Source organism: Carlito syrichta, unplaced genomic scaffold, assembly GCF_000164805.1.
Source record: "Carlito syrichta isolate Samal-C Ts95f unplaced genomic scaffold, Tarsius_syrichta-2.0.1 Scaffold240504, whole genome shotgun sequence".
In the NCBI taxonomy this organism is placed as follows: domain Eukaryota; kingdom Metazoa; phylum Chordata; class Mammalia; order Primates; family Tarsiidae; genus Carlito; species Carlito syrichta.
The window spans coordinates 358,331-385,758 of NW_007184600.1; the positions used below are offsets into that span (position 1 = coordinate 358,331).

The following is a 27,428-nucleotide window of genomic DNA, read 5'->3' on the forward strand; positions in this document are numbered from 1 at the left end:
TAATTTAACTTCGGGTTTAGCATAGGAAAATATTATTTGCATTGATTAGAAATATGCTTTATGGCTGCATTTATTATAGACTCGGAACATTTTAAAATTATTGGTTGGGTTGACATGATGAACTACATAAGAGCACTATTAAATGGCATCTCAATGTCATCTGCTCCTCATATCACATTGGGCTAGGAATAAATATGTATTTTACTCAATGGGTAATTTTATTCCAAACAGCAAAACATGCCCATTTCCATTCTATCATTGTAATCATGAAGCTATCAGCTAAACATTATTTGGATATCTCAAATGCAAGTAAATTCTTGTATTAACTATTCAAATATTATTATGCCATTTTTCCACTTTGCTTAACATAATATTATGGTCTGGTCAGTCGACCATGAGGACTTTTTGTTAATTCATTCAAATGCTCTGAAGTAGACTCTGAAGATCTTAAACTGTGTTCTTCAGGATCCAAAAGAGTTCATATTTATCTCGTACTAGCTGTGTGAACTTGGCCAGATGACTTAGCACCTCTAAGTCTCATGTTCTTAATGTGTAAAAACAAATAATAATTGAACTCAAGTTGTGGGATTGTAGAAAAAATACATGTAGTAATATATTTACCATTTAACAGAAAAAAGCAGTTATTCTGATGGTCATTATTACGAATGTGGTTGCTAAGATTATTAAAAACCTATTGTAGCCGGGCTCGGTGGCTCAGTCTGTAATCCCGTGCCTTTGGGAGGCTGAGGTGAGTGGATTGCCTGAGCCCGTGGGTTCGAGACCCGCCTGGGCAGCGAGACCTCATCTCTACAAAAAAAAAAAAAAAAAAATCAGCCGGGCGTGGTAGCGCGTGCCTGTAATTCCGGCTACTCAGAAGGCTGAGGCGGAAGGATCGCCGGAGCCCAGCGGGTCGAGGCTGCGGTGGCCGGGAGTGGCCACTGCACTCCAGTCTGGGCGACAGAGTGAGACTCCAACTCAAAACAAAACAAAACAAAACAAAAAACCTATTGTGTGTTTCCTGCTCAAAGAGCTTGAATTTTAAGGCAGTTTTCCACCCTTATCCCCAATTTTACCTCTAAAATTCTGTCACACACTGACAAAAATATACTGGTCTTTCTGGAGAACGGGCCCACTGGGGGAACGTCTTTGTTGTACCAACTACATAAAGTAAGTATATAAAAATTGAGGTATATTTTTAAAGTCTTTCTTTGGACTTCTATTTACTTCTCAATAAATAGAATGACAATATCACCCTCTGTCTCACTGTGGATACCTGTGACCTCTGGTTTATAAACTAAAAGCAGAAACTAGAGAGACTTCTCTTTTCTACTCCTATTGCTAAGAACCCTCTTGGATAAAGACAATCTTAAACAGATCACAAGGTTTCTACTTGTTATAGGATCAAAGCAATGTGCAAAGAGTTTTGACTCTTTTTTATGCTTGTTTCACTTGCGATACCTTTCCAGATCCTAGAGAAAACAGATGTTTCAACACTTTCCAGGCACCGGAACATTACAATCTAGGTATGTCTACAACTTGCATGTTTAATTGTAATATTCCCTTCAGACGAAATGTCCTATCAAGGTCAGACAGAGTGCCCAGTTGAAATGCTTAATTTTAGTTAGACTTTAGTCAGAACTAAGTAAATTGCTGAAAGCCTACCCAGTTCACACCCTATCTTTTCTGCAAAATCTGCTTTGATTATCCTCCTTGAACATTTTACTGATATGTGTGTATATGCATATATGCACATATATATGTATACCCATATATATGCACATATGTATATATATGCACATATGCACATGCCTGTATGTAAGTGTATGTATATAGGCACACTATGTAAATTGCATTTTACGTATATGTCTATATATATGTGTGTGTATTTCTTTAGTATATTAAATTATATAGCTCCATATCTTCTTTTCCTAACTAAACTGGATTGCCTTGCAATCGCATTGCTCATGTGTATTGTTATATTCTCCAAAAGATCCACAATGGTGTCATATATTTTATATATAGTTGCTTAACAGAAAAATAATTAGTTGAGTATAATAGCATACAAGAATTCCTCAACGTGTGTTCCATGGATCATGACTCCTTGGAAAGAGTCCATGAAGGAGAGGACTCATAGTCAAAACAAATTTGGGACCTCCTGCTCACTGTGACTCCTTCTCAGAGACTCATAATTTAGTATGACAATTTATGAAGCTCTGTAGCAAATAAATGGTTTGACTTTGTTTAACCCAATATTCATCTTATATATATAACAGTTCCAGGGGCAAGGGCATCATCCATTTCTAAAGTAATATCTCTGCTGCTTAGTGCAGGACCTATACCTAGTTAATACCTAATAAATATTTAAGTGAGTTTGAACAAAGTCAGACTGTAAGTTGAAAATTATGTATAACATATTTTTATTTAGGGAGTATAGTTATCTACAATAGTAGAAAGATAAATAGATAAATTAAATCACAATCATTTTAAAAATACTTTATGTGATAATATTTTATTGTGTGTAAGTCTACACAATATAGCATATTTAGTGAGCTTCTTTTGCTTCAGAATACTTACTAAGAAGAATATCTACTAAAAACTACAAGCTCAATCCAAAACAATTAATTTAGTTCACCTCTTCCCACTCCCTAGCATTTTCAGGATAATAAAATAGATGATATAAATTCATTTTCTGCTATAATATATAAGCACCCAAGAAATTGTGTTTTATTAGCTAGATGTAAGATTTGCTTTCATTATTTATAGTACATTTGATAATATAAAGATTATTTATATATTTTTTCTTATGTGACTTTCCTAGCATCTTCATCTAAAATTTACTTTGGAGATTTAGACCAAATGTCATGTCAATTTCCTAGACAACTCACTATGTAATTCCTCTGCAAATTTTAATATCAATGTGGTGGGGGGGAGGCAAAGAGAAATGAAATAAGTTTACTCAACATCACTCTCCCCTAATGAAATTTCTGAAAATTTGAGAAGTTCTATCTGTATGTAGAAAGATTTTCACCATAGGACTTACAGTGGTTGAATTTTTCAAAAGAAATTATTTTTCATTGCTTAAAAATAATACAATTTGATTTTTACCATTACCTAAAAGTTTTCTATTTTTCCTCTTCTAGGTTTGCACTCAAGACTGCCATTTACCTTAACAGAAGCTGGTCATATGCCCGGAGGAAAGAATGAGCAATTAAACAGGAAATGCCACAGAAATGTTATTAAGGTTAGCCCCCACATCCCACCCCCCGCCAAAAGATGTCTGTAGGTTTTCCATTCTCCACTTATTTCCCACCATATTTTTTTATTATATGGATATAAAAATGTAGGCGTTAATGAATTTTCAACAGTCTATACTTATTAGTCTTTTTGTTAGATAATAATATAAATAATAACCATATGTAAAATGTTTTGTGAATGAAATTGCTATATTAAAAAATACAGATTTATGTTAGTAAATGCTAAGAAGGACTACCAATATAAAAGTATACAAGTTGATGACTGTATTTCATATGCTGAAAGATATGTTTGCGTGTGTTTTTTTCCTCTCAAACTCTTACTCAGCCCCTGTACATCTAAGGCTTATATTTATAACAAGTTGAGCCTGTTTTGGATGTTAAGTTTATGTCTGTGGGTAAAATAAAAACAAAGTTATAGCTTCAATTAAGTCAAATGTTATATAAGAGACGAGTTACAGATAGGATTAGGATTCATGTTAGTAAGTTACTCAGTGGTTATGAATAGAACCAGTCACAGATATGAGAGTGTAGTGCAACATGCCAAAATGCTTTAAAGCAATTTCCCTCAGATTATCTACTGTCTATACAAATGTATCTTAATCCAATCAAACTCAACTGCTTTTCAATAACTCCTAGTAGATTCTAACCCCTGAGTTCGAATCTGCTAGAATTAGGTACACATTCCATAGCTTTGGCAATAATTAAATATATTTCAGGCATATCTGATATTCAACTGTTGTTGTCCTACCATCCAATTGTGATCTAGAATGCATTCCTTAATTTTTTTGAACCTTGAAGATACTGGAATAACAATAGTGCTTACTTCATAGAATTGTAGTAAGAATAAGACGGTCATTAAGATGATGTTTCCTTTCATTTAGAAAATATAGATAAATGTTTCTGACGGTATCATCACCATCTTCATTATTACAATCATGACAGAAAGAAGACATATTACCATATGGAAACTCAACTTTCCCTGAGCTACACACATCTATCTCTTCAGAGACTCACACTGTATGCCAACTCCTACCACTGTCAAATGACAGAAAATATAGATCCTTATGCTTTTGTGTAGCTAGTTCTGGCATATTTTATTTCTGTCCATTTATAATTTGATTTAGCATATTCTTGTCAATGGCAGAAGCGTTCTTGTCAATGACACAAAAAGGGGAATGATGTACCCCCAAGTGACAAAGACATTAAATGAAACTTCACATCCTAGGATGCCTGTGGCCCAGAGCAGTGGGTTTCCAGTACTGGGTTTACCTGACCTTTCTGGAATTGAGTGAAGAGATGCAGTGCTTAGCATGTGAAACAGAGGTAACTGCAGATAAAATTATAAAACAAGCAGGTAAAGACCCTATTGAATTACAGAATAATGCAAAAGAGGAATTAAACATGGAGGGACCAAAAAAAATTGGAAATATTTTTTGGAGGGCAGGTCTCTGGCAGTTTAGGTATCTCCCCTAGGTAAGTGTTCCAGGAACCCATCGACAGCAGTGTACCAGTTAGCACTGTTGTGAAAGATGATTTACGGAAGAAACAACCTGAGTTGTGGTAAACAGGTGACTAGTTTCTTTCTCTGTGACAATGGATCTGCCTTCACTGTGTTGAGTGTTCAGCAGTTTTTGACCAAAAAGGGCATGACCTCCATGCCCCACCCTCCCTATTCACCCGATCTCACCCTAAAAGACTGTGTGTGTGTGTGTGTGTGTGTGTGTGTTTGTGTGTCCCAGACAAAGAAGCGTCCTCAAGGGGAAATGTTTTGCCCACGTGGAAGAGGTGAAACAAAAAAATGACAAAAGCACTAAATGGCATCAAAACTGTTTTGAGCAGTAGAAAAAATGTCTCAATAGGTGTATTGCATAAAATGGAGAGTACTTTGAAGATGACAGAAGTTTTAACATGTAAGAATAAATACACAATTTTTTAATAAATAAATTCTGGGGTTTTGGGGTTCACCTCATGTGTCCCAGCTTTCCTTGCTGACCAGACAGGAACAGAACATGAAATGCTGCCCCAGGAACAGCTGCTATCACTATTATTATCCCTGAAAAGGTTTCCATGACATACTTGCTTTCTCATATTATTATTTTCTAATTCAAAATTTAAACATGAGTGTAAGTTGTCAACCATAGGTCACTTGACTGTCTTCCAATTGCAAAAAATACTGGGAGAGAGAGTAAACATTGTATCTGATATTTTCAATTTATATACTGGGAAGAAGGTATTGTCCCTCACCAAGACTCATAAAATAAAAAATTCCCCATATAAAGAAAGAAATCTCAAATCAGATGCTTGGAAGTTAAAACAACAACAAGCGCTTCAGAAATTGAATTATAGACATCGTGTGGTTATAGTTCATGTCTTGAGGCAACTCCTCAGTTTTGTTGGGCCTTAATTTCCTTTGAACAAAAACATGGTAGAATATAGTATCTACATAATAATGTGGTATGGATTAAATTAGATAATGTATGTAAAGTCATTGGCAGATCCTAAACATTTTATAAAATTGTTTATTATTATTTTTACTGACTACTTAAATGATTGCAAGAATCAGCAGAGAGTAATGATTTATGTAATATAGTGCTGTCCCATTTATTAGCTAAGCATCTTTTGATTCAACAAATATCCTACATATCAGATATTATTTCATTAGTTTTTTTAAAGAAAAAAAATCAAACAAATATAAAGCACAAAGGACCAAAAGTCATTCAATTAAGAGGTAATGGAGATAAGATTACAAACCAAGACTTTTAAGCTCAAGAAAGTACATTGTCAACCACAACAATATAGTACTTCTCAGATCAAATGTACAACATGGTGACTGTAGTTAACAATACTATATTATTTACTTGATATTTTCTGAGAAAGTAGACCTTAAGCTTCCTCATATCACTCTCTCTCTCTCTCTCTCTCTCTCTCTCTCTCACACACACACACACACACACACACACACACACACACACACACACATACAATGGTAACTATGTATGGTGATGAATATGCTAATTAAATTGCGGACATTTCACAATGTATATGTAAATCTTGTTGTACACTTTGAATATACACAATTTTTAATTGTCTATTATACCTCAGTAAAGCTGAAAAAACCCTCAAACTACCTTGAAAACAAAACAACACAGCAACCCTCACTATGTTATGATTACAAAATACTGAATACTTTGGAGATATCAAATAAATTGTAGTTGCTGTAACTAAAACTATTATTAGTAGTTGCTTTTATGGCATAACTTACTTCTGATTCCAAGGTTATGGGGTCAGGTTTCTGCTACAAAACTTCAGAGCCTTTGGAAGCAGTTGTGGAGTACATACAACAGAGAATGAGACCTCTCAATTTTCAATCCTCAACTTAGGTTGGTCTTCATACCATATTCCTTATAATGTGAGAATAATGCCTTTACTACATTTGCATTAGGTATAGAGATGCATCCATATTTCTGGGTATGTAATGACCCCTCACTTAGATTTTCAATTACTTAGATTCATTACCTAAGTATTATTTATTCCATTAATGTAAATTATCTTAGGATAGAATGTGTATACCATAGATATAAAGTATTAGAAGAGTTCACAAACATCACCACTCATTTTTCTGCAGTCCTTAAAGGCATATAATATTATTTCTATTTCATATAAAGGAATTTTTGTCCAACATAGGTTAGTGACTTGCCCAAGACTGCATAGCTAGGCTACAAAAGACAACAAGGGCATATTTTAATGGTCAAAGTGGTGATGGTTGTTTTACTAGAATATTATGGCTAACCAAATAAAAATATTCAAAGCTATCCTAATACATTATTAAGATTACTTTAAAATATAAAGAAACTTGTAATTGTATACACTTGATACCCTAGTGTTTGCAATATTGCAGAAATGATAAGTAGGCTCTGTAATTTGCTGACTATACAAGTCTACTTTGATATTCTCAGTGACAAGGAACAAACTATCTGATGAGCCAACTTCTTCCATTTTTGCACAACTCCAGGGGTCAAATGTGGTTAAAATATTACTCCCTGTGATGTCATCTAACTCTACCTGGAGGAATAAAATAGAACAAGTAGCCACTGTACTCGAAAACAGATATAATCTCAGTTTTCCAAAATGTGAATGTCAGATTCATTTATTGTACCAAAAAGATCACTCAACTGGCTTTGCCATTTGCCAATGGATGGTATATTGCAAAAAAAAAAAAAAAAAGTCCAGTTATTTAAAAGACTAAATGTCACCTCATTGATACTGTTATCAGTATAATTTATATTGACATTTTTGTCTCATACTGACTTTAAGGGCTCTAACGGGGTCTCCAAGTCTCCAGACCATGCATTTATTACCTCTGCTCTATACAGTAATTTCTGCTAATTTCCAGAGGAGAACAGGATAATTTCTTAGACTTCTCAATGTACTCTACCTGACAAGACATGTTAGTTGGACTGATTGGGCCAAGACGCCCCAAGCAGAAGTCCTCCAGTTTAAAGTCCTTGCTGTCTTGGAGGAGAGAGAGGCTATCCTGTACTCCCATGTGTCCTCAATTCTCACTGCTAAGCCTTCCTAGGTTGCTCTTGCTAATATTAACAAAATTAGTTGTGCTTATCTGATGACAAGTATACAACTTAAAATGTCATCTTTATAAATAAGTCAATCACCAATAGAGTGTAATGTATAGTCTTTTTAAAATCTGTATACCCTGTCTATACTATAAAATCTCTCTTTACTGCATCATGGAGGCTATAATTCCTCTCAAAGCAAATAGATGCTTTCCAAGAGTAATAAAAAATAGGGGAGCTACATTTCCATACTTCCCCAAAGGAAATTGATTATAAAATGTGAGGGAGTGACTAATGATCTCCCCCATGTCTGTGTTCATTAAAGGAGTTTTGATTAGACTGGATAATATTATATAACTCATTATAAATATGAAATAAGAATTTATAAATCAAACTAAAACAGAAATGTTGTATATACATAACAAAATAATGAACACTTTAACATATAAAAAGCTGTCATAAATCAATATGCAAAATGGGTAAAGATCATAAAGTCACACAAAAGAAATATAAACAGCCAATAAACATTTGAAATATGTTTAACCTCACTCATTAATAAAATAGGTAAGTTAGATTCACGTAGGTGTCATATCTTACTCATTATAGTGGCTTAAATGAAATAAATGAATAATGCTAGTACTGATGACAGTGTGAGAGACCACATGTGAAGTTATATTGCTGATAGAAAAGTGAAGTAGTGTAACTTTTCTGGAAGACCATATGTCAATATGTAGCAAAATTGAAAAGCAGCCATTCAATTTCTAAAAAGTCATTCAGAGGAAATAAATGCTCCAAGATTTATAAACAAAGATGTTTTCTCTCATTACTTGTAGTAGCAAAGCAGGGAGTGAGGACAACCTAAATAAATACTGAGCAGTAGGTAACTGGCTAAATAAATAATCAAATGCTACTCAACTATGAACAATTATGAGCTAAACTCTTATTAGGTGACATGAAATCATGCTCATAATATACATACTACCAAGTAAAAAAATCACAAATGTTTATATAGCTTGATCTAATAAATAAACGTATTATACATTGTATTGTGTTTGTGTGCACTCTCATTAACAAAAAAGTCTCAGAAATGTTACAAAAGTAATGTATTGGAAATAGAATTTTTCCTTACATCCTCTTTATCTTTGTATCCTCTTAATTTTTGGAGTTTCTACAATAAATTTACACTAATTTTGCAATTCAAAGCATTTCTATTTTGACAAGATTTTGCCTTCTCTACATTTGCAATTATTTTGCACGATGGCTCAAAGTATTTGTGCAATAGAAAATGAGGTCTTTTTTGCATTCATTTTCCACAAATTTATCATTTAAAATTGGTACAAGTGGTACAGAGTAAAATCATTAGGGTCTGGGTACGTTATACCTTTCAAAACATTGGAGACCTTAGAAAAATTTATTTCACAGTTTCATCACACCGATATTAAGATCTGGGGTAGACAATGAAGGGAAACAGTAGTTCTCTTCAACCAGGAAAGACAGCAAAAAGAGGCAATTGGATCGACTTACTTTTCACAAGGTGGAATCCCTCAAGTGTTAGCTCATATCTCTCTCTATATATGTATTACACACAGACACACACAGATAGAGAGAGAGAGAGAGAGAGAGAGAGAGAGAAAGTCCATTGTCTTAGGCGAATCAGTCATTGTGATACAAATGACCACCTATTGAATAAACATTTTTAACCCCTCCAGACTGTAAAGGCATTGGTAGAACCAAACCTGGGATAGTGTTCCTCATTTCCACTTGCATCTGGTTGTGGCCACTTTACAGCTTACGAGCTCAAAGAACATGATCAGAAATTACATAAGAATTTATATTTGAGGGAAAATGAGTTTATAATTGAACTTGCAATTTCCTCTCTCCCCTCCCCTTTGAGACAAATGTAGAACCACATGATGAAGACGGGAGGCTCCTGAATCACTGGGTAGAAGAAGGACTGAAAAATTACCGAAGTCCATACTAGACTACTGAGTGAGTGAGAAATAAATTTTCAATGTGCCATGCCACTGAAATTTAAGGTTTATCTCCTCCTATTTTGTTTTAACTAATGCACTTTTTTCAGACCTCGGTTGCTTTATCTGTAAGATGAAGTCTTTGCACTGATTGACCTCTGTTTTCCACTGCATACATCTTATTTGTCTTAATTATCAGAGGCATTTCCCATATTGCTTACTTTTTAAGTTAATCAGGACCATCGCCTTTTTTTTGAAAAGGAAAGTTCTCCAAACTTCTGGAGAAACCAAAGCGAACTCCTCCTTTAGTTTGAGAAATACGTCCAAAAATGAGACTAGAGGAGGGAGTGGAGACCCAGAGAAATGCTTTTGACAAAGAGAAGTGAGAGATAGAAAGTAGATGAATTCTTAGTAATAAAGAATTCACACAGGAGAAACGAAAGGGTGATATCAAACAGATTTGTTCAAAGGCATTTTGGAAAGAGGAATTTGTGAAAATGTAGAGAGAACAACAGCAACAAAAAATAGCAAAGACATAAAGGACTTTTTGGTCCCTAAATGAATTTTACTTCCAAGAGATTCATATTGTTTATATGTGAACCATAAAAATTTTCTAAAGCCTGACAGGACATCTGCAGAGAAAGAATGTCATTCCAGGATAATCAACTGCAAGTTACTGAATTAAGATCAAAATATCCTCAACCTTGAATATTTTTCAAAGAGTTTTTAGAGGAAAGAGACTCTCTAGGGGGTTGTATAATTATATAATTGTATCCTTTTCAGGAGTCTATTTACAGATAGGTAATGTTTCCCCACTATTCTTCAAAGAAAAATGTATGAAATAAAGTCGAATTTGGGGGTATTTTTTGGGAAGACTGGACAGGAAGTCTGTGCAGAATCTGCCAGCTACCTAATTAATAAACACTCTCCCCTTATTCCTTGCTATCAAAGCCCTGATTTGTGAGACCGCTAATATTCTCAAAGCTAAGGTGACCAGTTTAAAGACCTAGCTAATGAGATTTAAGTGAAAGTCTAATTATATTTTTTGGCATATAATCTCCTTGATTTAGACACAGTCCCATTTTTAAAATTTTGTTTTTTCCTGTATGAAACATGGATAACACAGTTGAAGATTTAGCAGTCATCTTGCAACTATGGGAATCCCAGTCACAGTGACACACCAGAGGAGGGGGACAGGAAGACTGAAGAACCTAGTCACTAGTTAATACCCTTTAGCAGGCAAATTAACACAAGATTTATCTTCAAATTTCTTGTTACATCAGAAAAGTTAGATAAGTCACTTATAGTCAATTTCTATTATTTTATCCAAACTCATTATGAATAGATATTGAATTCTATCCTCAGATTTCTATAATATTTTCTAGCACCCAATAGTTATTTTTACTCTTATTCTAGACTCTTGATAATCAGACATGCTTAGGGTAGGTATGTGGGGATGTCTGGTATCTCTAGAAACCCTGATACTGTTCTTAAAAAATTTTTGATAGTAATATTTTATTTTCACTCATCTTTCTAATTACACTCGGAGGTCAGTTCCTCTAGGAAACCTTCGCTGACAACACTTTACCCCTGTATCTAGGCAGAATAATTAAGCAAAATAAGCAAAGCACAATGGTTAAAAGTGTGGTGTACTGTATATTTCAAAACAATTAAGAGAGTAAGCCTCAAATGTATCAGCATAAAAATTGTCAAGTGAGATGGTAGATATGTTGATTAGCTTGATTTAATCACTCCACATTATATACATATATCAAAACATCACACTTTACTCCATAAGTATAATACAATTATAATTTGCCAATTAAAAATAATATGTATTTTTTTAAAAAGAGTGTGGGCTCTGAAATCAGATATTTTAGGTTTGAATTATTAATCTGCCACTTAGTAGCTGTATGACTTAGGCAAATTAATGAACTTCTTTGTAAATTGAAGATGATAAGTAGCATCTACATACCACTGAAGGTATCAAATGGGTTGATGCAGATGAAGTACTTATAACCTTGCTTGATTCAATAAATTCAACTATTATTGGCCAAATCAGGGTGGAGCTCCTTTTTTCACATATGGTTCTCCGCTTTCATGACACATACAATCTGGAAATACTGAATACAATACTGAAAGTGATTTCTATAAACAAGGAGTTCTCAAGGCGGTCACTGGACCGGTGACATCAACAACACCCGGGGATGGGATAGACTTGCAGACCTAGTGATCCAGATGCTCTGGGGACAAAGCCCAGAAAACTGTGTTTTAGCAAGACTTTCAAGCAGATCTGATACAGACTAAAGTTTGAAGACAATTGAGAACATCAGCCTCAGAATCTCCTGAGAATGTTCAACAAAAATATAGTTTCAATATCTTATACCTGTCCAAACAAAAAAGGGGTCCTGGAAACTGCCTGCTTAGCATGCTTGCCAGGGGACTCTTCAGCACATTGATGTTTAGCCTCTACTATTATTAATGTGTGATTTATTGGTCTATTTCCCCTGTGGGTTTTTCTTCCTTGTCTGAGACGATGAGTTGATGCTGCTTTTATTGTCATCATTATGATCATCATCATTTAATGTTAATCTCTGGAATCACCAGTGCATAGTGCAGTTTCAGGTACAAAGTATTTGTTAATCAAACTATGTGCCCCAAAAGTCTTAAAAGATTCTCCAGAATAATTTTCTTAGAAGAAGAAACACAACACTCGCAAAAAAATCACCCTTTGAAAGTTTAATCATTGGAAGTTCTTTACCACTTCTTTACTTTTGGTAATTTTGAATAATACGTATTTAATTTTAATTTTTTGTCTTTCATTGTTTGCCATCTTCAATCAAAAGGACAGGAACAAACAAATATAATTAAATATTGATTTTTCAAAATTCACAAATGTAAATACAGAAAAGGAAAATTTAAATAATTAAACTTTCAAATGATTTTTAGGGGTATGTTTGCAATTCCATATTTCCATAGCTATTAAAGATTACAACTGCACTAAAGCATTTAGGATATGCTGTACTGGTCTTAAATGGATGGAATTTTATTGTGAAAAGAGGAGGAAATATTTTCTCCGGTTAATACATCTGCAAACATAAGACTGTAACTATAAATCTGCAAAAAAAAAAAAAAAAAAAGAGCTATTGAATTAAATATGATCAACTATTTCCCTGCTTGTGTGTGTGTGTGCATCTGCAGAGCTACTAATACTTTCATTTGTTACTTGCCAGAAGAAAGCAAATATACATATATTCTCAGTTTAAAATTGTTCATATATATCTATATAAAAACTTTAAAATTGAGTAAATTATATCCTGCAGCTTATTTTTTTTCCTCATGGATAATAAATAAACACCATTTTCTACTCCTACAAGTGGAATGTCAGTCTACTTCAGGAGTTTTTCAAAAAGCATGTTTGAAAAACTGTTTGTTTAGTCAATGATGTAGTTCCTAGGGATGACAGGCTTCATTGTCGTTTTCAACAGCTCATCCATAAGAGAGATGAGAAGGCCCTTGTTTGGTTTATGGAAGAAGGAGCAATGGGGAAAGGCAGGTAGCTACAGGTTGATGATATGTGATATCCGTATATGTATATCTACATAAGACCATCAAGCACATAAATATACTGACTTTCCATATCCAGATCCAAAGCTATTTTGTCATTAATCCCACACAACAATAGTAAGATCCAAGCACATTGCTGTACCCTGGCATCAAGGTGCCCATGAACTAGTGTGAGTTGTCTTGGTTTTGCCAATGTACGATGGCCTAGACACCCAGCACTAAACCCCTACATAAACCGGGTAAATCAGTCTAAGACTTCTCTTCTTGATGTGGGAGAGTGAAAGGAAGGGGAACTCACCACTATGATGCATGTGTTCTAAAATACCTTTGTGTATAGTAGTTACTAAATATATTTTGAATGAATGAATTGGTGTTACAGACAGTCCTTACCTATGTCTGAGGAAAATACTATTCAATAGATTGGGATTCTTCTCATCTCTCCTCACCTCCTATAAACTTGCAATCAGACAAAGAATTATTACAAGAGTTGAGTAAATTATAGACATGAGTTCAAGTTTCACCCCCTCCAAATTTTAGAATGAGCAAATAATCACTTCATAGGATTTGTTCTACGTGTGCATAATGGGGGATCATAACAGCATATAATTTTACTGTTTGAGTCTCAAGGGATTAAATGACACAATACATTGCAGTGGTCAGCAAAGTACCTTGTACCTAGCAAGCACTCAAAGCATTAGCTAATATTAATATGGGAGAAACAAACAAGCAAGTTCACCCAGGGCCCTGACTTCTACCCAGTGGTCCTTGATTCATGCCATAATGGCTTCTTCTATTCATCCTACTCTCTTCCTGTTAAGACTGATGAGAGGAATATGAGCAAATTATGATAAATCCTTTTAAGATAATTTTATTCCTCCTGAATAAATACAATTATAAAAAGAATTGAGGAGTTCTAAAAAACTCTCGTTTTTATGTTACTTCCCTAGAAAACCAACTTATGAATTTAAGATGTACCTCCCTACTCTACTTCACCTCTGCCATTATTAAATTACTGTAAATGAATAAGTCAGCAACATCATCAACAAGCTGAGTTATAAGCAAGTGAATCTTTGTAGGCTTGAGGAAACTCAGGTTTACCAGTATATGTTAAAATAAGGCAATATGAAGTGCTTTAAAAAAAATAATGCCTGCGGAACCAAGACCTCTGTAAAAATCTTATAAATATAAAAGGTACTCTAATTTTTGCCAGAATGTTTCTTTTATAAGAAAGCATTTTCTGTATAACTTTTAATGTACTGTTAATGAGCACAATTCAATAAAATTTGAATATATATTTGCAGAAGTCCTACAAGATGAAAAGCATAGGCTTAGATGTTACAGAGGATAATTGTACATCAGGATGAGTAAGGCCCTACACTTGACCTCAAATAAATTAACTTTAAATAGAGTGGATGAGTCATGTACAGAATGTAAGAATAGTAAAAGGTCAAGGTAACTACCAAAAGGATCATGTGTGGATTCTTAAGAAAAAAATAAAATACTGGTTAGTTGATTCAGGAAAGGCATAGGGAATACAGAGACACAGGATCAAGAATATTCTCTACTTTTACAGGAGTGGCTGAAAGAAAATTTTCTCACCAGGATGTGGTATTATGACACTTAAGGGCTCATAAGGTCAGAGAGACGGAGCTTTGGATATACTGGAAGCATCTCTCTCACTGTGAGTCAGGGTGCTTATTCCCTCAATACCACATTGTTTTTATCTATAAAATGATAATAATTTTTTCTACTTGAGTGAGAAAACAAAATGGACAGGCCTAAGCTCTATACCTGCCCACAGAAAGTGCTTGATGTGGTTAGTTGCTTGGTGAACATGGCAATGATAATGGTGGTAGTGGTAGTATTGATATAGACCCCACAGCTGGCTCTGACTATGAGTATATTTGAAACTCCTCTATATTCCTGCAGCTTGACATATAAGTGCTGCTTAATAAATGTAAGCTGGTTGTCCAAATGGTCATGTGTAATTTAAGAAAAGGAGGGATCTCTGATTTTTGCAGCTACTTAGTAATAACATGAATAGTGGAAGCAGTCATGGTAGCTAACAATGACTGAGTACTTACTAATGCAAAACAATGTGCCCAGAGCTGAAAAGGATTTACTCATTCATTCTTCACAACAATAGTATGCAGTAGGTTCTAATATTATTATTATTTGTTTTTCCAGATGTAGACTCAGGCTTAGAGAGGTTACAATGAACATCTAAGATCCCACTATCTGTATGTGATGGAAGTAAGTTAAAATTCAGTCTGACTTGACTTGATCTCAATTTCTAAACTTAGTAATTAAGCATTTTGCCTCTGAGTCTCTTTCTGATATATGAATATTTCACTTATTTCCTTGGGTGAAGAAGAGGAAAAATTCTCTCACCTTGACCCTACTTTTTCTTAAAATCCAACTTTTCATCAATCAGGGATTGTTTCAGTGAGCAGCAATGAATGCCAGGATGTGGCCTAGCCTCAGTGATGCTAGGCATGAATCAGATACCAGCAGAGACGAATGCTGTCCAAATTCCCTGCCCTTGAACAGGGCCATGACAGGGGTGTGAGGAAGGGGATAATGGAATAGGGCTAGGAAAGCTAGCAGACATTGTGAGAATACTAACACTGGTACTGTTAATAATAAATAATAGATTTTGCTGTGCTATAGGTTTTGTATTAAGTGCTTGACATAGATAACCTCATTTAACCCTGAAAACAGTCCTGTGTGCCTGGATCTATTAATACAATCATTTTACAGATGGGAATAGTGAAGTCCTGATAATCAGGTAAATTGCCCATGTTCACATGGTTACCAAGTGGAAAGCGGAATGTGAACTATGTTCAGCACTTACACTCATAACCACTATGCTCTATTGCCTTCTGAAAATACAAAAATTACAATGATCTTTTTCTATAAGTCATTCTTACACTCCAAACCTAAATAAGTCCATGAAAGATGGAGAGTAAGAGTGAATTGCAGAGAGGAAGCAAAAGAGCAAGACAGAGTAAGAGTGAAGGATAGAGACAGAGAAAGAGAGAGAGAGAGAAAGAGAATGAGACAACAAATGAGCACATGCACTCAAGTTTGGAGATTGGCAGTTGAGGGAACATCAATCATTTTTAAACAATGTACTTTGCCTCATCTGGTACAATTCTTGTGATAATCTTCTCAATCAATTATTAAGAATCAGAAAGCAAAGATTAGAGTATAAATATGTCCCTACCAATGAACATGTTGGGACTGCATATTTGATCTTGAACTTAAAACTATTTTAGAAACTGTGGTCCCAGTAGGCATACATACTAGTAGATTTTCTCCACCTCCCAAATCTAGACACAAGATGTTATTTCCATATCATTTTCCATTGTTTCACTCATCTTATCACTGTCATTCAGCTACTAGCCTCTTTTTAAAAAATCTATTTCTATACAGAAAAATGCTAAGTCTGTGTTATCTGATATGGAAAGGGTAGATGAGAGGAAGCCATGTGCCTCAATGATTTTGTTTTGTATCTTTTCTTTTTAATCTTAATTTTATTATGCCAACTTCACTGAACTTAATTATAGTGAATACAGAATTATACAATTACCCTCTGTTCTGTTCTTCAGAAATTATATTTTGGTAAAATTTACTATATGCTGCTCCTCCCCTAAACACTAGAAATGGATGTGTATTGATATAAAATGTGTTATAATTACAATTAAAATATAGCTTACATAATGATAGTGTTAAAATAAAATTATAGATGTGTAGAGACAACATGGTTATGCATTTTTATTATAAGTACATGCTTAGACCAATATGTGGTAGTCAAACAAATAAGGAATGAAATTTTAGTTAAGTCATAAAAGCTGTTTAAGAGTTTGCAAATACTTAAAAGTCACTGAAAATCAGTGAGGTAAAATTTCCCTGGCATGTTTTCAATCTAAAAACTCAAGGAAAGATGGAAAATGCCTAATGAAAATTTTCAAAGTAGTTACCCGTATGGATATTTTAAGAGGAGCCCATTATTTTTTTCTTACATACATGAATAACTGCATAAACATTATCATGTATATCAGTGATGACAAATTCTCAACTAAGTTTGATGAGGAGCCTAAAAGAATAAGAATAATAGCTATATTGCACTAACTAAATAGTTAAGAATTGATTCTCATTAAAGAAATACTCTACTACAACTAATTTAAATCTCACAAAATATGGTTGCAGTTATAATATCAGGGAAAAAGTTAGAAAATTAAATTTTTTAAAGGTTTGTAGTTATGGTGTCTAAAGTAATTGTGTCACGAATTATTGTGCCTCTAATTAAAATATTGACATACCATTTTGTTCAGTTTTGCGCCAATAACCACAAGTTTTTTTCCATTTCAGATGACTATTATTTTCAGCTGATAATTATTGTGTTTTTAGAACCCACAGTGCTAATTCTATTACTTTATTTAATCTTTAAATTAACTGTTTCATGTAACTATTCTTAATATTTCCATTTTATATAAATGCATCTCTAGTCCAGAATTTCTTCAGAGCTGCAGACTTACATATGCAACTGTGTATTCAATATCTCTACTTGGATGTAAATAAAGCGCTTTGAAACTTCTATTTCCAAAAAACTGACCGTTAACTCCCGTAACCTGTTCTATTCTAAATCTTTTCTACTTCAGATGATGTCTGAAGGTCCCAAATCTTGGATCCATCCTTGTTCCTTTTCTTTCTTTCACAATCCACCTTGAATTTGCCTGGAAATCTTATTTCAATCTTCAAAATGTATATCCCTTTGGACTCACTGCTGTTATCATACTTCCTCAAGACACGAAATCAACATTGATCTCACAGATACCTATAAATGTTCCCATCTGTTCTAATTTCACTCTTTCCCCTTATCCTCAATACCATGGAAGGTATTATCCTTTTAAAGCAGGAGATAGATCATCTCATACCTCTGATAAAATCCAACCACTGGCTGACTACATTTAGAGTAAATGACAAAATGCTAGTGATGACCTATGAGGTGCTGCTTGATCTGGCCCTCTCATATCTCTGACCTCATAAACTCTAGTTGTCTCTTCCTCCTCACTGGCTTAGTAATTAAGTATTTTGCCTCTGAGTCTCTTTCTGATATATGAATATTTCACTTATTTCCTTGGGTGAAGAAGAGGCCTCTGTGATATTCATCCAACATGCCAGGCTCATTTCTACCTTAGAGTTTGGGCACTGGTCATTCCTACACCCAAAGAGTGGTCTTCCCCTAAATCCACTGTACCAACTCCCTCAACTCAAGTCTTTGCTCAAATGCCACCTTATCAAGTCTACCCGGATTATCCTACTTAAAAATAAAGGCCACATTTACATCCCTCTGGTTCTACCAACCCCAAAACATTCAGTATGTTCCACATTCTTTTCTTTATTCCATAGTGCCCACCAACTTTTGACACACCATAAGATTTATTTATAACATCCATCTGTTTCCACACATGAGAATGTAAGCTGAGAGAGAGAGAGGAGAGAGAGGGAATAGAAGATGAGGAGGAGGAGGAGGAAGAGAGAAAAAGAGAGAAAAAGAAAGCTTTTATTTTTTTACTGATGTGTTTAAGCACTTAGAAAAGTGCATATAGAAGAAGCTTAAGAAATATTTCTGGAAAAATTATAAATGAGAAAAGTAGGAGTAAAGCTTAAAAAATTTAATTAACTTTCCCAAGGATCTGCAGATAGAAAAGGGTCGCAATGGAATTCAAACTTAGGACTGGCTGACTTCCACTGCTCATAGCCTCTGTACTATCTTAAGTTCATGAAATTCGTGGTTTGCTTTAATCAGTGTCATGAAGATTCTCATCCCTCTGAATAGCATCACTGAAATGTTCTCTCTCCCTCCCTCTTTTTTCTCTAACCTCTTTTCCACACAAAAATCATATATATTTTAGAAGAGGGAAAATAATCCACTAAAAAGAAAGAAAAAATAATTTGATTAAACATGAATTACTATGGTAATTTTACAGCAAAATTTGAAATCGTGATCATTTAAGCAATAGTGTTATTTAGTGATAGAATCATAATAGCTTCTAAATTTATCAAACAATTATGCTAATCTCAGTGCTACAGTGTTTCCATATATATTTCATAGGATCCTTTCAATTACTGTGAGTCAGATACATTTTTATTATACCCATTTTAAAGATAAGAAAATTGATGAAAGGTGTGGTACCTGTTTGATCAAGGTCAGGAGGGTAATAATTGTAGAGTAAAAATGTGATTCTTAATCCCTACATAAACATTTTGATAATTGTTTTTGATAGAGTGTGTTTTTCTTTGGACACATTCCCATAATGTCTGCCTGAGCTAATACCTCAGATCATAGTCAAGTTTAAAATATTATAAAAACATTTAGATACTATTTTAACAAACAAAAATATTTTCATCTAAACAATAATGCAGAAGAAGAGATTGAGTCCTGCTAAGTGACTTCATTGCTACCTTCCATCAAGAACAAGAGGAAGAATCAGCAGTAGTAGAATGGTGAAAGTACAACACCCAGAGATAGAGAATTCTATAAATGACCAATTATAAAGCTATTAAGCTGCAGCTCTTTTATAGCAAGTGGCAAAATAATCCATTAAGCTGAAAATTCTCCTACCCTTCCCTCCTCGGCCCACACAAACATTAATGGTGCATTTATTAGGATGTACTTTCTGTGCTCTATCAACTTGACTTTCAGCAATTGTATTAATACAGTCCTCTCACTTTGTACATATATCTGAATGATGGATTTCCCCACTTGAGGTTTGTAGAAAGAGTGGAGTGAATGAAATAAAGTTTAGGAAGAGCCATCATAATCCATAATAATGGGCAGTGAATCAAGACAAGAAGAAACATCTTTTCTCATTTATTTGAATGAAAAACCTACCATGTATTTATTGCCTGCATACCAAACTACTTGTTGAATAATGGAGAACACATGTCTTTTATTTGGAGATAAGAGTTTGTGCGCTCGAGTTTCCATGGGTCTACAGAATTAATCTTGGTTTTGGTTTAAAATAAAGTATTTCTGTAATTAGGTATGGTTAAGCAATCAACAGTTTTTATTACTTTAAACCACTATAAATTCAGGGTAGACAAATCTATAACTATCTTAACCATTTCTGCATTTGTGCAACAATTGAGAAGTATACATTGTGTTTAACAACCTGGATATAGTCAGAGAAATCTAAGTTTGAATCCAGACGTTGCCATTTACCTGCTATGTGACTTTGGGTTGTGAGAATCATTTTTGTTAGCTGAAGAATAGGATAAGAATATGAACAGTGCAGGACTATTGTGAGAACTAAATAAGATGAAATATTTTTAGTAGATGGTGCAGTGGCTCATAGTAAACATTCAAATTATTATTATGGTTACTGCTGCTATTATTGAAAAAATACAGTCTGTCCTCAAGACTGATAATATGTATTTTATATCACTGCAATTTCATATATGTCATTTCTGACCTTTTAATAATGTATCCAAAAATATTTAGTAGTAAATATAATTGAAAGGAGGGTACTTTACTTGTCAAGCATGATAATGTCATAATATTTAGAATATTGACACAATACTCTTCTCAGATAAATATTTACTTGTAAAAAAGTTTATTCGTTTTAGGTTTTTTTTTTTAATGCAAGGAATATATATTGACTGTGCCAATTCACAAAAGGTTCATTAATGAATGAGTCTGACTATGTTGCATAAATGTCCTTTTAAATAGTCATCATATATTCATTATAGTCGCTGGGAAAATGTGTTTGCAGATACACTTAATTGCTTACTTAATGAAAAAGGACAAAAGTAGAGTTAGGCTTGTTGCTTACTGTAGAGTGATCCAGGAATTTAATATACTTTGTACTCCATAATGCCATGAAAATGCTTCTGTGCCCTGGGGATATCAACAAAAGATTTGCCTTGATAAAAGACCTTGAGTATGGTTCCAAAGATTCCAGATAGGAGGCCTTTACATCCCGCAGTTTAGATCAGAAGTGTCCGCCCTGTCTCTCAGCTGCATCAAGATGGGGAAGACACGATCACAAAGGCTTAAAGCAGTTACAGTAAATATTGAGAAGAGAAGCATGTCGAGTTTTAAATATTCCAAACCTGGGCTAAAATGATTACATTTAAAGTTAAGAAAATATCATATACAGCATTATTTTTCACTTAATGAATGGCAGTCAGTGAACCTTACATTAATGTAGGAAATCAGCTGTTTTTAGCTATGATGCTTCCAAGTGCAAAATCTAACTCAAAATAGTAAAAATAAATTTCTTTGAAGTAAACATGTCCTAGAAATTCAAAGACATATCTAGATTCAGATGTAGTTGGATTTGGGAGTTCCAGAATGTCAACAGGGCTCCAGCTCTCTCCCTACCACCCAGCCCTGCTCATGTCTGCATGAATTTATGCAGCAGAAATTCTCTCATTGTGTTGGATGGTCACGGGGAGCCCCAGAATCACATCTCCCCCAACTTAGAAATTTTGGAGAAAAGAGACAAGTTACCATTTTTCTCTGACAGAAACCTCTTGGGAAGGATTCTAATTGGCCTAGACAAGGTCAGGTGCTCACAATGGAACCAAACACCTGCTTTGTTTGACCTATGTCAGGTGTCTCATCTCTGGTACCAAAATAATAGGCAGATGTCATTATTTAGAAGTTTTCAGAAAGAAAAGTCTGATGTTTCTGCAAGATGAAAGAGAAAGGGGCATTGGAAAGACGAAAGCTAAGACTGCTACTGCACACTCTACAGTTCTTACTCTTTGCCCCGTGTCTTATGATCACGCAGTAAGCTGATCCAGGAGGTCATTTTTTATGCCACCAACCTTGACATAAATGATTGAGGAGTAAATGAGTAAAAGAGTAAAGAAAAAGTCTGAATATGGGAGTTAGCAAGACTAGTAATGACCAAAATAGCTGTGGGAAAATATATTATAAAAGTTCCCACAAATTCATTGAAAGTTCAAAGTGGCCGCTGGAAATACGTAAAGAGTTTTGACAAGAGAGGTATTTTCCAAGCTAAATAGAAAGATTAAAGATTTCTAGACACTATATTTTATTTAGAAAAAAAAATCAGAGGAAGAAAATAAGGCCTACAAAAATTAAGTGATTTATTTTCAGTAACTTAGCTAGCTAATGGCAGACTGCACACTGTGCAATACAGCACTGGTCTTTTAAATCCATGATACAACCTGTAAGATGTAGTGCACTTGTAATTTGTTAAACTCTAAATGTTTATGAAGTTGGGGTAAATGCATTCATTCTTTTTATTATTCTTAAAAATACCCAAAGACATCCTAATTGCATGCACATGCATACATAAAATAAACATGGAAGTATCTTCAAATATAATCTATGCATGTCTTCACTTCTTCTCTTTTTGCTTTTTTAAAAATGCCCCTTTAAAAATTTCCCACTCACCATCTGTTAGGTAAATTTCCTAAAACACAGTAAATGTGGAGGCAGAGATTGTTATAGAGACTATTCTAAGTGGCAGTGACACCTATATTTATGAAATTTTTATAAGTGTAAGTTAGAATTGCTTTAAAAAAATCTCCCCACTATAGTAATACCATACCACCTTTTAGCTCAGCTCTATATGAGTACATAAGTTGAAGAGAGAGAGAGAGAAGAGAAAGGAAGGAAGAAAGAAAAAAAATTTAGGTAATTATGTGTAAATTATAGCCCCAAAAGTTTGAGATTTTATCCAGGTTTCAATGAACAGAAGGAAAATATTGACACATTTACAAATGTATTTCATTCATAGTACAAGGTTCACAGGCTTACATTTGCATTATGTTCCAACAAGGGTAGAGTTGACCACTGTTTCCATCTAGTTGCTTGAGGGAAAAAAAATCCAACTGAAACAGATGCCATTCAATTTCGAGTCTATAGCTCAGACCAAGTCACTACACATGAAATATTATTCATTCAGAGTCAGGATGTAGCAAGAGTAATTTACACTCTCAGAGTGTTTGCTCCCAAGTCAATAACAGAGAAGCCTTGAATAAAAATGTTCCCATTACTTCCCACTATAATATATCTTACTTATTGTCCATAAAACAGTGGTCAGGGGAGATTTATCCTATGGTCAGTATATTATATAACCTCTCCACTTGAAGCCATCCCCACTCTGTGATGATTTTTTAAAAATATGTTACTTATAGTCAATATTAATTTACGTTTAATCTTTCTTAGCATTAGGAGAGTATTATTTTGCACAGGCTTAGAAACAAATCTCCAGAAATTCCTCCCTGATGCTTCTTTGAGGCTAAAAATGCATTGCAGGGCAATTGCAGTGATTTAATTCTAGTTGGCAGAGCGCTGGCCACACACTAATTTCGTTAGCCTCAAATTCCTAGATTTGAAAGACCCACTGGATATGATTCTTGTCCTTAGACCTGGCATTTATGAACCTACTCACTGTGTATAGAGAGGAAAGAAAGAGGACCTGCTCAGCTCATATCTTTGATCTGGTACACCAGAAGGCAAATGAGAATTTGAAGTCACAGACACTATCTACATCTGAGTAGTCATTCTTGCTCAAGTCCTAATTTTCAGGAAAAAAAAAATCTTCATGTCAGGCTTTGCTGACAGCATCACTATTTCATATTTTATTACTCCCTTCTGCCCTACAGCTCTCAGCACCCCTCCTCCCCATTTAAGTCTCTAAGTATTTCCTCTCCCAGCCTTGAGGCTTATCTTACTACAAATTTATATCCAGTGATCATTTTGGCATGGTCCCCTCAGCAACCACAGGGACCAGAAGGAAAAAGAAACTCAAATCACTGGTGAGCTAGGAATTCAATCATTTGGAGTAGTGTCTTTTATATAGGACAGTCTTAATTGACCCAAACCTTGGAATCCCAGAGAAGATACACCACATCCTTTTATTCTCCCCCTAATTGATTGTGCCTTTAAATAATGGGCATGTATACTGTTATTATCTCTACCTATTCTGTAGGCTTACAGAAATTGAAAAATGGGGGATTGGAATTACATGCCAGGAGCTTCTAAGATCACACACACACACACACACACACACACACACACACACACACACACGTGTGCACACAAAGGCCACTGGAAGAGATTCTTCCAACATGGGCAGTGGCTAACCATGTTGCTTCCCACCCAATTGTTTTTCCAGTTTGCATGCAGCACAATCTACAAGTTGGTGCATTCCTCCTACTACCAGCTCCTTCTCAATAAATGCAGGTGAAAACTGGAGGCTCTTTTTCCCTCAGCTGTTCATTCCAACATGAATAGCTGCAATTTGCAAATTAGAGGAAAATGACAGTGTTTTCTCTGAATGGTTTTAGTCCCAACCCACACTGCTAACGCTGGCATTCGGTTCTTCTCCACAGCTCCGGGAATGGAGAAATGAGTGTAAGACCAGCCCTTTTTTCCTCCCTTCTAGCAAGTTGCCTCAGGTTGACACATCAGAGGAGGAATCAGCACCCACCCCCAGCATCTTTTCAAATACAGTCCCTCAGCCTAGTCTGCAATTCTTTCTTGACTTTAACATTTCACTCTTTCGGAAAGACAGACCCATCTGCAGTACTTCCCATTCTGAATGAAGAGAGAAATAGGCAGCAAAATAATTTCCAAAGTGGAACACAAAATATTCTGTGCCTCCAACCCCCAGGGCTAGCAAGAAAAATGCTGTAACCTCCCAGCCCCCAAGGGTTCTCAGGTTGATGTCTGATCTCTGACCCCCATCCTCTCCTACAGCCCTGCCCCCTTAAGTTGCCTAGCTTTAAGCTCAAAGAGGAAGGAAGTGCTTTTGGGCTTTGATGACAACAAGCTAGGCTCTTCCAGAAAGCAAGTGACTCAGTGTGATGGCTACCTCCAAAGTCCTTTGGGGTTTGCAAACATCTAGGGATCTCCATGACAGCACATTCAGGAGGTGTCAGGGATGCTAGGAAGATCAGGACCATGGGAAGCTGCAGACTTGGATAGGCACTCCTCCATCTGGAACACAAACTTCACGCTCCTGGAGGTGATGTGGTGACAGCCTGAATCTCACAAGGAGTCCCCTCCTGAAAGCAAAAACCTTTAGGGAAAGCACTTGAGAGGAAGCCAATTCCTTAGATATGAAGAGCACAAAGGTGCTAAGATCAGCCTTTACGTCCGGGGAAGAGATTAACTGGGTTTGGGTACTATCAGGCAGGGAGAGAGACAAAGTACCTAAGAAAAAGATCATCTTAAGACTGAGAGGAACGAAGAACTTGAGAGTGGGGACAGAGAGAAAGGAGGCAGAGATGGGGGGGGAGAGCAAGGATACTGAGAGTGATGCACATATGGGGAAAAACAAAGAGAAGGGGACCCACAGTCACAGAGACCCTGAATCTCAATTTCTGAACCCCAAAGTCACCCTTTCCCACCAAGTGCAGCTCAGGAACCATGGGGCAGAGGCTGCGGGAGCGGGAAGCTAGAGAACACTGCGGTAGAACCCACCGCTCAGCGGCCCGGGATCCGCCTTCCTCCCGTTTTTTCCGTCGCCCTCTGGCTCCCGGCACAAGAGGACCCAGGGGCCCTGCTCAGCGCACCCCACTGCCTCTCAACGGAAGACTTCTTGCCTCGCCCTGGGAATCATCTTCCGAGCCAAAGATTGGGCTTGGGGGCCACGTTAGAGAGGTAGTGGGTGAAGGGGGCGGAGGGAGGAAGCAGGGAAAGCGATTTTGTTTCGCAGTTAGCATGAGCTCATCTCTGAGCTGAGGTTTGAAGCGGCAGGAGTGGAAAGCTGAGCGCCCAGCTCCGGCCAGCGGCCGGACTGCAAATACAATTTAGACGGTGCAACACATTGCCCGGAGCAACCAAGTGAGGGTCACGTCTACGGGCGGCATCTCCTCACTTGGGGAGGGTCCCGGAACCTCCCGCCCCATGCTCGCTTTCTCGGAGGCTGGTTACTGGCCGGGAAATCCAGCCCAGGGAGATGGGCAATTAACATCCACATCTAGGTTAAGACGAGCCCTCGGTTTGAGAAGTCCTTAAGGTCGTCTCGAAATTTTCCAAGGGAGTCGAGGTTTGCCGGGTGGCTTGTGGGTGGGAGGCTGGGGAGTTGGGAAATGCCCAGTGTCGAGGCATCTTCTCATCTTTCATATTCCATGCGCCTAACCTGCTCTCCTAGGAGCCCGGCACTTTTACAAGCCTGTTTTCGGACCATATTTCACTCTAATGCAAACCCATTTAAATCATCGCCTTGTTTTTCGCAGATTGCTTCTTGTAAATGGGGCCATAAATCCAGGACGTCAAGCCGGATGGAGCGGAGCGTGGACAGGGGAGAGATGGAAGGGAAATAAACCCAGCAGGGGCGGTATCTCTTCGGGCGGGGTGGGAAGGATTCGGCGGGATCTCCAGGGTGGAAATGCGCGAAGGCAGACCTGGCCCCGCACCCCTGGAGTCCAAGCCAGCTTTTAGGGTTAAGAGCGCAGGCAGCCACGGCGTGCTCCGCCCCGGAGGGAGCGCCCCCCTACCTGGAAAAGCCTCAGGATGTTGGCTACCATGATGGAGACCGAACTCCCCGAAGCCCCAATGACTCCAACTACTTTCTCCGGCTTGACGAAAACCGGGGGCTCGCCGTTGGTGCAGCGCACGTCGGAGGTGTCCTTCTGGATGAGCGCCTGGACAAAAGTGAGCGACTGCTCCAGCGCGTAAGTGTCCCTGGAACAAGTGTCCAGGATCCGCGCGCCCAGCGTCACGTTGGGCAGGAGGTTGGGATCGCTGTTGATCTGGTCCAGGGCGTAGAGCATCGCTTCCAGCCTGTGGATCCCGTTCTCCCTCTTGATGTCGCCGCAGGGCACTCCGCTGGGACCCTTGGCGTGCACGGGGAACAGCCCCCCGAGGGTGACGTCCCCCTCGATCCGGATCGAGTGCGGGGCGTACATCTCCTGGCCGCGCGCCGCCGCCGCCAGCGCGCACAGGAGCACCTCCAGCACGCAGCAGGGGAACTTCATCAAAGTCAGGACGCGGAGCAGCTTCCGCAGCTGGACCATGCTGCTCCGGCGGCTGCGGTGGCGGCGGCGGCGCCGGAGGGGACGGCGGCGGG

At 36.7% G+C, this 27,428-nt stretch overlaps 1 protein-coding gene across 1 annotated transcript in view; it reads right to left on the bottom strand.

The window, feature by feature from the left end:
* LOC103253616 (metabotropic glutamate receptor 7) overlaps positions 1–27,422 on the bottom strand; it is a 273,476-nt gene extending 246,054 nt beyond the window's left edge. Inside the window, exon 1 of the mRNA XM_008051872.2 lies at positions 26,857–27,422. Coding sequence (XP_008050063.1) covers positions 26,857–27,375 — 519 coding nt within the window. The 5' untranslated portion in view covers positions 27,376–27,422. The remainder of the gene's footprint in view (positions 1–26,856) is intronic.
* Positions 27,423–27,428: the final 6 nt, after the last annotated feature.